Consider the following 12,265-nt stretch of genomic DNA (forward strand, 5'->3'; position numbering starts at 1 on the left):
AATTGTGTAGAAAAAAATATAATTATTTTATTCTAGCATTTATAAGTATATCATTATTACTTAAAGTTTGCATTATACATGTTAGAATGCATTGATTATTTTGAATAAAAAATAATATATTGATAAAAATCTAAGTAATAGTGCAACACTACAACTTATATTTAAAAATTATATAATAATTTATTTATTTTTAAAAATTAAAATCATAGAAAATAAAATCCACATAATAGAAAAAAATATGACAATTATAAGATAGAATCCACATATAACATAATAAAAAAAAGAATACGATTGATAGTTTATAGAAATTTATAAAAAAAAATCTGTAAAGATTTAGAACATATAAGTCGATAGATTAGAAATAAATAATAATATAAATTAAAATAAAAAATAAAAAATTTTAAAATTGAGTCAAGTATATGAAATTATTTTATTATTCTTTATTTATATTAATTATTAAGTAAAAAATTATTTTAAAGAAGTTATTAAGAAAATTTATAAAAAAATTTAAAAAATTTTGTAATATGTAAAAAATTCGCCATGGGCCCCATCCCATAGGGAGACTCCACCCCTGCCTTGAGCTTCTTTTTTATTTTCATCAAGCAATGAAGCTATTTGTTTAGGTTATAGGGATTTGTTTTTCTCTTAACAACAAAAAGTTTTACTTAAATTAATATTATACCTATACTAGCTTGTTTACGTTATAGGGATTTCTTTTTCTCTGAACAATAAAAAGCTTTTAAGTCAAATTAACTTATTTAGTCCACTTATTTAGCATGGCCCGGCCTTAATTTTAAGGAAAAACTTTTCTAATCTAAGTTTTTAAGTCAAATTGATATTACTCCAATTAATTATAAGGAATAAGGTGCTCAAAATTTTATTATAAATTGTAACCCTCCATTACTTGACAAACTCTTCCCATCACGTTAATTATAAGTTTGATAAATTAAAATTTTTCACTAATATAATATGATAATTATTATTAAAGAGTAAATCTATACATGAACGTGATAATTTTTATTGCTAACGGGATAAAAAAGATTCATCTAATAGTTCCTCTGTACTTGAACTTATATTTCTAATCTAACCTTTTTAAGTCAAATTGATTAACATATTAAATATATAAGGACAAAGCACTCCAAAAATTATGACTCTAATTTCTACTATATGTTTTGTGGCACAACATTTTTGAATCCAAGTACTATATGTATTTTATTTTGAAGACGTTATAATAAATAGTAGCTATTTTAATTTTATTAATATAACTTAATTCGTGAAACGTGTGCAAAGCAGCAAAGCATGGTCAAGATCGGCGAGTGTTCAATTCAAAACGTAATTTAATGGTCAGTCCTCAAACGACATTGAGTTTTAGGTTTCCAAGTCAGTGCATGCTTTTCTCATTTTATCACTTTGACGAAAAATTCTTTCCATTATCATAATCTTCTAAGTGTTGGCTTGGCTGCCTCGCTCAATTAAATGTGTGTTACTTACTTTAGTTAATATTTTCTTTTTTCTTAAAATTATCTCATTTGATTTATATATAGATATAGATATAGTACGTAATTAAACCATCATCATAATTATATCTAAAAAAATCAGTGCAAGTACCATAAAAAATTAAATTTGAATCTTCTCTGTTTTTTTATTGCCAGATTAACAACTTATCTGAAAGTAACCTAATTATATCATTACTATATTAGGCAATTATTACTGGCATGAATATTTGATAATAATTTTCTTTTCAAAGGCAAAAAATATAATTGATATATTACATATATAAAACCTGTCCTAGTTTGAAAAACATGCAATCAGCACTTGTTTCATCCTCCACCCTCCCCCTTTTCCCACTCTTCCTTTTTCTTCAACTTCCCTTGTCTGCCCAAGCCAGCCATAATTCCTCTTCCTTTTTTTTTTTTTTTGCCCTTCTTAAGTTTGATCCACTATAGCTCACCAAACCCTTTGCCCAGCAGCTTTGAGTCTACTCTAAATTTAAACATTTGAGGAATAAAGGCAGAGACCACGAAACAGAAACCAGCTCCAGTGGAGCACAATGCATTGATCGACATTCAACAAGCTTAATTAAAAGAACAATGTCTGTCTTTTAATTATCTGCCCTGTCCTTTCTTTTGTTTATTCATCAGTTTGTGTCATCCATTGAATGTGCTAAAGTGGCTATAAATAAATCCGCCATTGGCCCACCATTTGAAATTTCATTTTCTTTGAACTTTTATTTTTATAAATAGGTGGAGATAGCGGAAACAGGTGAGGGTCCCACCAAGATTACGGAAAAGTTGCCGTTGGTCCCTGTAGTCATCCTCTATAAATTGCCGTTGGTCTCTGTAGTCATCCTCTATAAATTGCCGTTGGTCTCTGTAGTCATCCACTGTAAATTCTCATCTCCAATTTCGAAACTTGAGGCCCTTAACCCAACCAAAACAGAAAAGAAAGCTGCGCCAAACAAAAGAGGAAAGGAGGAAAAAAAAAAATGGAGACTCAGAACCAAAATGGCGCCGAAGCTCCTATCAAAGTGTCAACCCTCAATTGTATCGATCTCTCTAATCCTGATATTCACCACTCCGTCTCTTTACTCAAGCAGGTTTTGCCCTTTTTTTTTTTTTTTGTTCTTATCTTTTCTGTGTTTTTATTACGTGTTATATAAAATTTAATGTTTCTTCTTCTTCTTATTATTATTATTATTCTTTTGATGATTTGAAGTTGATATTTTGATGTTTCGGTGATAATTAAGACAATTCCAGAGTTAAAGTTTGGATTTTTTTTTTTGGTGGGTTTAGGCTTGTTTGGATTGTGGGTTTTTCTATGTGGTAAACCATGGAATAAGCCAGGAATTCATGGAGGAAGTATTTGCTCAAAGCAAGAACTTTTTTCATTTGCCATTAAATGAAAAAAAGGAACTTTTGAGGAATGAAAAGCATAGAGGCTATACTCCAGTTCTTGATGAGCTTCTTGACCCTGATAATCAAGTGCATGGTCAGCAACTCTTTCTTTTTTAGTTGTTGTAAATTTTTAGACTGCATTATTTGCCTTTGTATTGATCATTGGTGAAATAGTTTACTTGAAACTAAAATCCGAGCTCTTTTTCTGGTGGGGTAGTAGGAGACTACAAAGAGGGATATTACATAGGTGTGGAGGTACCTGAAGATGATCCCGACTCAGAGAAGCCGTTTTATGGGCCAAATGTTTGGCCTGCGGATGGTAAATTGTTTTGGATTTCCTTGATTGGTTATCTTGCAAGACGTGTATGAAGGAAATTTTCACCAACTTTAAAAAACTTTTGGCTATGGTTAGGTGTTTTGCCTGGATGGAGGCAAACTATGGAGAAATTCCATTATGAGGCATTGTAAGTTATAAGCCAGTATGTGATTGGGTATCTATGCATGTTTTATGATAATGTGTTCAGAGAAAATATGCTAATATGATTTTATTTCCCTTCTTTATTGGCAATTAGGGAGGTGGCAAAAGCAATTGCAAGGGTCATAGCGCTTGCACTTGACCTAGAGGTTGATTTCTTTGATAAGCCTGAGATGCTTGGGAAGCCTATTGCCACCTTGCGCTTACTACACTATGAAGGTGAAAGATCATGGCATGTGATTATTTAATCTTGGTGTCATTGCACAGTTGACATAACTCATTATATGATATTCATATTCTGTTCAGGTCAAATTTCTGATCCCTCAAAAGGAATATATGGAGCCGGAGCACATTCTGACTATGGATTGATTACACTCTTGGCAACCGATGACGTGATGGGTCTGCAAGTATGAACAATGCTGTAACACATAATTATATTACCATTATTCTGCACCTTTGACTAGTTACCAAAAGTTTATATGATTTGTTGCAGATATGCAAGGATAAAGATGCAAAACCTCGAAAATGGGAGTATGTGGCACCTATAAAAGGGTAAGTTGCTGATGGCTTTCACAGATTTGGGCATCTAAGTTTACATTTGTAGACATGCGTGTATGTACTGCACAAGCAAGTTGGTCTTACTGCCTCGATGTTGGAGGCTGTATGTGGACCCAATATTAGTTTTTAAGTGATTGATTTCCAGTTGTTTAATTCACCTATGTTGGCTATCATTTTTTTTTTTCCTGCTACCTTCTTAAATTGTCTATTTTTGTGTTGTTTTGTTCATTATTTACTCTGTTCTTTTTTTCCATGCACTAAAGTTTTATCATTATTAATCACAACACATAGCAAGCTTAATACGTGGGTGATCTATTTTCAGAGCTTTCATAATCAATCTTGGGGATATGCTGGAGCGCTGGAGCAACTGTATATTCAAGTAATGTGCAACTTTCTTTGGTAACTATGGTCCAAATAGTATTGCAGTAAAATATAAATGTGGATTTTTGGGGGATTTTCATATCGGTGGGCTCCCTGGATTGTTCAACATATAAAGAAGAACTTTAGGCTAAATTTGATAACTCTACTTTGCCTTTCTCTTTTTGAGTTCAGCCTTTTATTATTGTGATAAATTTAAGGCATAGAACTGTTGTCTACGGCCATCATCTTATATTGGAGCAGGGCAAAATCCTTTGTTTCTTGGTTCCTATGTTTTGATATATATACCAAGGTCACTAAATGGAAGCCACAACTAGACCTTGAGCTTCTTCATCTCACACTTTTTATTGTTTTACAAAATTCTTACACTTATTCATCAAAAACTTAAAAAAATATCGTACATTTTTATAGGTGACTGTCTCTATATCTGCTTAATTGTTTGTAATGTTATATTTACTTGAGGTTGTGTTATGGAAGCTACCTTTTCACAACTTTCTTGATTCTCCTTTGCGTAACCCAAGTATTTTTTTTTTTTTGTCTGTACACAGGTCCACTTTGCACAGAGTTTTAGGGAATGGTCAAGAGAGATATTCTGTAAGGCCCCTTAACTTTTTGAACCTTTCTTTGTTATTAAAGCTTTTAGGTCTTTCACAACCTTTCATTAATGCTGGTTATATATTTATTTCTTGATGTAGTTGTTCTTGGTCCATATGTCCAACTGTCTATTGTAACTAATAGCAAGCAGGGTAAATTGGGGCATCTAGGACTTTGAAATTAATTTTCTACTAACTCTTGTTACTCTGCTGAGTTGACTCCATCTGATATATGCAGACTCAACTAGAATAAACTTCAGAATTCTATGATTGATGTTTGCCATTGACTCAGTTAAAATTGTTGAGAACAATTGTTTATCTGAGTATACTAATATGATGAATGGAAGGATGTTTTTGTTCTTTGAAAGTTTAAAAAACACATTGATTGACATGAAAAGAAAGGTTTTGACTGACATCGTCATCTTGGTATCTCTTAATCTTTGCCTTTTAGCCCAAATTTTTGGCTTAGTTTCTTGACTTTTTTCTTTAATATTCTTTTCGGTAAGGTTCTTTGTAAATATTCTAGCTTTGGAATTTTCTTGGCACATGTTGTCTTACTATATTTTTAACATAATCTTCTGAAGAAGTTAAGGTTTTATATCTCTTGTTTCTGATGGCAGGTTGCATATTTTGTGGAACCTAGTCATGACTGTCTTGTAGAATGTTTACCAACTTGCAAATCAGAAAAGAATCCTCCCAAGTAAGTCTTGGTATCAAAGTCTTATAATTGTAGATCATAAGCATTGAAGCCCATCCCGAAACCCTTCCCCATCGAGACCTTAGTTGCTATGACATTCATGGGGATTACCTTCAAATTATCGAAATTGTATATTTGTTTCATCTGACATACCAACTCTAATTGAACTGCTGCATGTGTTCTAACCAGGTTTCCTCCAATTAGATGCGGGACATACCTGACCCAACGTTACAAGGACACTCATGCTGAGTTAAGTGTATATAATAAACATCATACTTGAAGTCCTCACAGAATATGTTTAGGAAAGGTTTACCTTTTAATGTTTGTAATACAGGGGCATATCAAGCGTTAGAAAGTCCCATTTTATTCACATGTAGCTGTATTATAGTAACAGAAATTATCATTCCTAATAAAGTTATTGCGTGTTCCAAGATTCCAAATGGAACCTATAATGGCAATTTTCTCTTCAGCTGGGTTTCCCTCTGACAAACGGATTACAATCACAACGCAAAGTTCCACGTCAGCTTGGGCAATCTTCACAAAGAAGAGAGAGAGAGTCTTAAATTTGATAGTTTCAAGTAATTAAGAGTCGTTTTGGATAAGTTAAACACCGTTTAAAGCACTTCGAATAGGGTAAATAATGTTTATGCACTGTGGACTGCTATGACCTTGCCGCTTCGAAATTTTAGTTGGTGGTTCAGAGTTTAGCTATTTCAGAAAATTACATTTAAGTTATAAATAATTTACTTATTTATTCATTCATTAATTATATTAAATATATTTAAGTAATTAACTTTTTAAATTTAATAACTAACATTTTTTTAAAAAAATATATTCTTTTTACGGATTCAAATCTTGTAATTTATAAATATTTAATTTAATTTTTTATAATTTTCAAATGATCATTAGTTTACAATCAATAACTTGTGGATAAATGTTGAAAATTATGGACCATCCTGAATTTTGTGGATTTTTAAAAATTTAGACCATAAACTTCTTGATCTTAAAATCAATTTAAATCCATAGATCCAATGAAAATCATTGTGGATGATAGAAAGAGAAATCAAATCGGTTCGAATCATGGATCCACTGGAGATCATCTTCGAGAAATTGTGAATGATAAAAGAGAAATATAAGATGCGATAATACAGAAAGTAAATTACACTACTATATATTATTGGGCTTATGCAAAAATATGAACATACAAACGCCTCATTGTCCGCTGCAGAAAAACTCGTCAAACACTCTTAACAATACAAGTTTAGATTTCCCTACTTTTTAGTCATATTTCTTACCTGACCTTATTTATTAGGCAACATGCGGGCACAGCTTGAAGCTATACGAAATGGAGAGGAGAATCTCTGACCATTCACCGGTAAGTTCGGTAGAGAGGAGAATACATGCAACTCTCAGCATACTTGACAAGATTGGCAGGACGAGGGAGGCGTGTTGCCACACCTATAAAGCATAATTTGAAGTAATGTTAACGTTTAAGAGATGAAACAGTTTGACAATTTTAGTCTGTAAATGTACTAGAAATGTCGCTCACCAAGTTCATATGCCTTGGCAGCCACGTTAGCTGCTATATTAGCTGAAATTTTCCTTATATTAGAGAAGGGTGGGTAAATAAGCCCCTTGTCATAGTTTTCCTCAGAAACTTGCTTAGCCAAGGCTTCGGCTGTTACACACGAGACAGACAAGGAAAATATGCGGTTAATCCCCCAGTCCCTTATCAACACTTGAATTCATGTTAAGATTCTAAATCACAGTGAACTTCAGTATTTGTCTGCTGCTAAGATTTCTTGTTGGGAGATAATGTATCAAAAATATGCCACAAGTACACAGAACTTTCAGTCTAGTAAACAAAAGAAAAGGCGAGACAGATTATTGGTAATGATGTTTTTATATAACTGCCAACTTACAGGCTGCCAGAAGCATGTCATCATGCACGCGAATTGCTCCAGAGATGACCAAACCCAAACCAAATCCTGGGAAAATGTAAGCATTGTTGGCCTGAATTTGAAAAAAAGAAAGCACAGAGCTCAGTCCCTGATAGTCAATAGATATCTCATAGGGGAGAATTTGCTAAAATGTACTAAAATTATCATATAATGGTCAGACCTGGCCAGGAACAAAAACTTTGCCATTGTATTCAAAAGGATCAAATGGACTTCCACTTGCAAAAATTGCACGGCCCTGTAAGATGAAAACAAAGGCAGACAACAAACAGTAAGGGTGAAATTGTGAAGCAAACAGGGCACTCAAACTTCCCAGTAGCATTTTCACTGAAGTTATGAGGTGTAACAAGAAAGAACTACCAAGGGATTAAGAATTTTACCCGACTCCATGTATAAGCTTCTTCAGCTGTGCACTCAGATTGTGAGGTTGGATTGGAAAGAGCCATAATAAGAGGTTTCTGCATGCGTCATAGATTTACTACAATGTAAAACTTTTTTGTGGCTGACACAGTTTTAACAGCAAGTATACAGATATGACATTTCTTTGCCTATTGACAGAATGAATGAGTAAAGTACCTCATTGAAGGAGGTCAGGGTCTCAATTATTTCCTTTGTAAAAGTTCTTCCCACTCCGGATGACCCAATCAAAACTGTTGGCTTGATTGCCTGAAGAAGAGATAAGTAAGCACCAAAAATTACTTTGAAAATGGTAAAGTAAGCAATATTCTTCTTACCTTGACAGCACCTAATAGATCCTTAACAGGTTCATGTTCATGAGCCCAAGGTTTCTTGAAGTGTTGAAGCGACTCTTTACGAGAGCTAACAATCAGTCCCTGAAAGAAAATTTACATGCTCCTTAGGTGAAATGGGATGCCATAGGATATATTTTCCTTTGGCAACAATCATGATCAAGCTTATCTATACCTTTGAGTCCACAAGCCAGATCTTCTTACGGGTCTCTTCCACGGGAGCTTTTGTCTACAGATGAGATAGGAAAACCACAGCCAGCATATTAATAATCACTCCAAACACTACAACCAAATTAAGAAAAACTACAAAGATCTGCAATATATATAAGTAGCATGCTATTACCTGCTTTGACATCTCAAGAGCTATAAGCTCTGCTATACCAGTCCCAGCCTGCAACAGTATGATAAAAGCAAGTCTAAGTGACTCAATTAATACAGACAGCTGAAGATTAGAGAGGAATTGGAAATTGATCGTTTAAAAGTTAAATCATGTCACAGAGAGAGCAAGTTTTTCTTTCTACAATTATTTCAGCATTTTTGCTCCCTTGCCCTTCAGCAAAAGCTAAAAACAATGATGAGGCAGAAATGAGAATCTTACTTCCCCAGCACCAAGGAACAAGAATGTGTGGTCAGCTAGAGAACCACCAATCAACTTCAATGCTGCAACAACCCCAGCAAGAACAACAGATGCTGTCCCCTGCACCAAAAGTTGATTGTAGGTTAAGAAAACCTAAACAATCATTCTAAGGAGGGAGCTCCTTATAATGCTGCTAGTGCTACTACTGCCAACCTGTATGTCATCATTGAAGACAAGGTGGGTTGTGCCATATTTTGCAAGCAATGTAAAAGCATTATGGTTTGCAAAATCTTCAAACTGCATAACATCAAAAGAATTAGACATGGTTAGAAACTGCAAGAAGAACATCACATCCCTAAAGTTTTATGAAAAAAGGGAAGTCTCCAAAGCATGAATACCTGTATAAGAACTTTTTCCCCATAGTTCTGCTTGACAGCAGTCATAAATTCATGTAGCAAGTCAGCGTATTCCTGAAATGTAGTGAAAATAACCTCAGTATCATATAAGCTATGCTCTACCAACCCACTCTCAAACATTCCACCTTTTTTTTCTTTGTCTCTCAAAAGATTCATATGAGCTATGCAGTTCATAATATTTACAACTAAAATCCACCGAGGTATGGAATAGTTGTCACACCTGCCCAGTTGCCCTCCTCTGTCTAAGCCCTATGTAGAACTCATTCTTCAACAATTCCTCATTATTTGTGCCCACATCAATGGTCACAGGCAAACACTACAAAACAGAATCAATTATTATGAGAGTCAGAGGCTAGCTATGATGGCATCATTGGACTTGATATTTATTTTCAAATTTTAGTTCTACTCCTTTAACTATGTAAAACTTCAGCCAAAGAACTACAAATATAGATCTCAAGCTCAACAATTGAAGATATTTAGGATAAAATGCCACACTGGAAATGCTTACCGCTGAAGGACGAACCCCTCCAAGTGCTGTGTATAAAGACAATTTCCCAACTGGAATTCCCATCCCCTGAATTTCCAACAGAATCACATGCAAACTAGTTCAACTTTACAGTATAGAATCCCAAAACTGCAAATTAAACTAAGTACTAATTAAATGTTTCTAATTGAAAGAAATGATCTTAACATAATTTACCTGACAACCAAGATCCCCAAGTCCCAAAATACGCTCGCCATCAGTAACAACAATGACTTGAATACTCCTTTCAGGCCAGTTCTTCAAAACATCAAGAACTTTTCCCCTGCAAATTAGCAGACTAAGTCGAATCTAATCCACTTGGAGGTGCATATTTACACAATAAAAAGAGACATTCATACTTCTCTTTCAAACTTATGTAGAGTCCCTGAGGACGCCTGAAGATGCTTCCATACTTCTGGCAAGCTTCACCTACAGTTGGAGTATAGACAACTGGGAGAAGCTCCTCAACATTGTCGATTAGAAGCTTGTAAAACAGTCTTTCGTTTCTTTCCTGGTAAAAGTGGAAACAGAAAAAAAAAATGTTATTCCCTTTTTCTCTGAACTGATCAGGAACATTTCTAATGCCAAGCAATCAATCTGTTTATAGCAAATTACCCAAAAAAAAATAAAAGAGAGAGAAATACACAACTTCAATGCCCAAAGTGAATAAAATCAGAGGTAAAGGAGAAACCTGAAGCTCCATCATGGCCATGTATTTTTGCAACGGAACTTGATATTTCCGGATACTGCTCATCAATTTTTTCTCCTGGTTTATAGAATAAAAATAAAACATTAATGAATACTTTTCAAACGCAAACATATTTGGATAAAAAGGGGTCTTGCAATTAGTATAACCTGAAGTTGTTGAGTGACAACAGCAGGAGGCAGTAAACCACGCAAGTAGTGAGAATCCCTCTCTGCCTCAGTGAATGCAAGCCCTTTGTTATGGTGTGGATCCCTCAACAATGAATATCCACTACACCATGGAATCATATAATACCATCACTTAAAATTCAGACTCAAAACAAAAATTATTTTACCAACTTTCTTCCGAGCCTTCTAAACGGTTTTAATGATAATTTTGATTACCATCATAAATTGGTAGTGAATTAAACCAAACGGAATGATGTTTGATCACCGATCACACATGAAACCACACTAAAACAGAAAGAAAAATACAAGGAAGAAGAAAGGTGACCTGGCGACAGAGTAAGTCCAGGGGGTGACGAGTTGGTCCTCAGTGGCACAATCCTCACCGTAGACATCCTCAACGCCGCCGCCAACGGTGGATTTGGGATCCATGTCAAGCACTGAGGCCCCGCCTCTCATCTCCTTCATTGTGCTCTCCATCCTTTCCTGTATTACTTCACCTGAGACTGTACTTTTTCTTCTCTAGTCTGAGAGATTCAACTGGATATACTACAAATATATGATCAATCCCTAGAACTTATAAAAACTTTGGGTTAGCTGTTTTCAATGTGCTAGTTCAATTATAAGATCAATCAAAAGTCAAATTGATGACTTTAAAAAATCAACGTCATTGTCATGCGCTAGGAAAAGATGGTAAGGACCCCATGTGGAAAAACAGATAATGCAATTCTTTAAAGCAGTTTATCTTTATGAGATTCAGATAAAAAAGAACTGGCTAGTGTACCGATATGTGTGTGTGTGTGTGTATATATATATAGTGTTGTTAGGACAACTAGGAGTATTAATTTCAGCTAAGAAGACAGCAGGGGGGTTCTTGTCTTATTTGGGAGTTGGGCACGTCTGAAATCTTAACTCCAAAATACTTGGTAATAATGAGGTTTGTGTTTTCTTTTGTAAGGTTTTTTATTTTACAGCATGTGTTGGAGAGTGGGTGGAAGTAAGGAAACCGCGCCGCCCCCATTTTTTTATAGTTCAAAGTTTAAATAGTGGAAGACAAACACAGAAGAGGAGGGTGGGACTTGGGAGGAGGAGAGGCGGCTAGGCGGCGAATCTGGACCAACGTGGTGGCTGCTAAGTGGTGGTTGGAGAGATTGCCACAGATTGGTCAGTTATCCACAATGGGAGGCTGGACCCTTGGTGACGTGCAGGTCTTACTGATTTTTAGCACATTCACTCTTTTGATCTCCAATGATTCGAATATACTACTGGATTTATTCAATAATCCAACGCCCTTTTCGGGTCCCATTCAGTTTGTTTTTTTTTTCTCCCACATCTTCCATCCTCTTTTGATTATATAAAACAATGTTTCTTTTGTCATTTGTTTTTTGTCTCTCTTTTTATTTGATGAGACCTATAGCTAATTTCGATTAACGAGGGTTGTCCTCTGATTATATGAATAAAAGCCGTTGATCACCACCGACAGCCGCTTGACTGATCATGACACGTACGTGTACGATAAAACAACTTGGCTCCCTCGCACTAACTAAAATCTCTTCTTTTGCAACCAAAAATGGAAA

At 34.7% G+C, this 12,265-nt stretch overlaps 2 protein-coding genes across 3 annotated transcripts; one reads left to right on the forward strand and one right to left on the reverse strand.

Moving 5' to 3' along the window:
* The first annotated feature begins 2,324 nt into the window (after positions 1–2,324).
* LOC18591981 (kihadalactone A synthase LFS-like) lies at positions 2,325–6,035 on the forward strand. Of its 2 annotated transcripts, none has more exons than XM_018126517.2 (11): positions 2,325–2,596; positions 2,793–2,988; positions 3,112–3,213; positions 3,307–3,358; positions 3,467–3,588; positions 3,676–3,776; positions 3,863–3,921; positions 4,250–4,306; positions 4,854–4,899; positions 5,519–5,598; positions 5,785–6,035. In XM_018126517.2, exons 1-11 carry the CDS (start codon positions 2,486–2,488, stop codon positions 5,873–5,875), a joined length of 1,017 nt encoding a protein of 338 aa, XP_017982006.2. In that variant the 5' UTR covers positions 2,325–2,485; the 3' UTR covers positions 5,876–6,035. The 2 variants fall into 2 exon arrangements, with proteins under 2 accessions (XP_017982006.2, XP_007018502.3); XM_007018440.3 differs by having other exon boundaries at positions 2,326–2,596; positions 3,115–3,213.
* Positions 6,036–6,741: 706 nt separating this feature from the next.
* On the reverse strand, positions 6,742–11,863 carry NADP-ME1 (NADP-malic enzyme 1). Its single transcript, XM_007018442.3, has 19 exons — positions 11,017–11,863; positions 10,674–10,794; positions 10,510–10,584; positions 10,178–10,329; positions 9,996–10,101; positions 9,804–9,869; positions 9,516–9,611; positions 9,278–9,349; positions 9,093–9,176; positions 8,901–8,999; positions 8,646–8,693; positions 8,478–8,531; positions 8,288–8,386; positions 8,130–8,219; positions 7,934–8,011; positions 7,717–7,791; positions 7,518–7,608; positions 7,145–7,273; positions 6,742–7,053 (listed from the first exon to the last, which is right to left on the reverse strand). Exons 1-19 carry the CDS (start codon positions 11,166–11,168, stop codon positions 6,965–6,967), a joined length of 1,776 nt encoding a protein of 591 aa, XP_007018504.3. The 5' UTR covers positions 11,169–11,863; the 3' UTR covers positions 6,742–6,964.
* Between the last annotated feature and the right edge of the window lie 402 nt (positions 11,864–12,265).

This window comes from Theobroma cacao, chromosome 9 (assembly GCF_053813885.1).
Source record: "Theobroma cacao isolate CCN51 chromosome 9, ASM5381388v1, whole genome shotgun sequence".
NCBI classification, from domain to species: domain Eukaryota; kingdom Viridiplantae; phylum Streptophyta; class Magnoliopsida; order Malvales; family Malvaceae; genus Theobroma; species Theobroma cacao.

What these genes read in the sequence shown, in the direction of transcription:
- NADP-ME1 (XM_007018442.3), bottom strand. Translation starts at nt 11,168, where the DNA reads ATGGAGAGCACAATGAAGGAGATGAGAGGCGGGGCCTCAGTGCTTGAC. An exon ending in ATCTATTAGGTGCTGTCAAG is followed by an intron (nt 8,220 to 8,287) that starts GTAAGAAGAATA and finishes TCTCTTCTTCAG; the next exon opens with GCAATCAAGCCAACAGTTTT. An exon ending in TGCCAAGGCATATGAACTTG is followed by an intron (nt 7,054 to 7,144) that starts GTGAGCGACATT and finishes TATGCTTTATAG; the next exon opens with GTGTGGCAACACGCCTCCCT.
- LOC18591981 (XM_018126517.2), top strand. Translation starts at nt 2,486, where the DNA reads ATGGAGACTCAGAACCAAAATGGCGCCGAAGCTCCTATCAAAGTGTCA. An exon ending in CCCTGATAATCAAGTGCATG is followed by an intron (nt 2,989 to 3,111) that starts GTCAGCAACTCT and finishes CTGGTGGGGTAG; the next exon opens with TAGGAGACTACAAAGAGGGA. An exon ending in TCAGAAAAGAATCCTCCCAA is followed by an intron (nt 5,599 to 5,784) that starts GTAAGTCTTGGT and finishes TGTTCTAACCAG; the next exon opens with GTTTCCTCCAATTAGATGCG.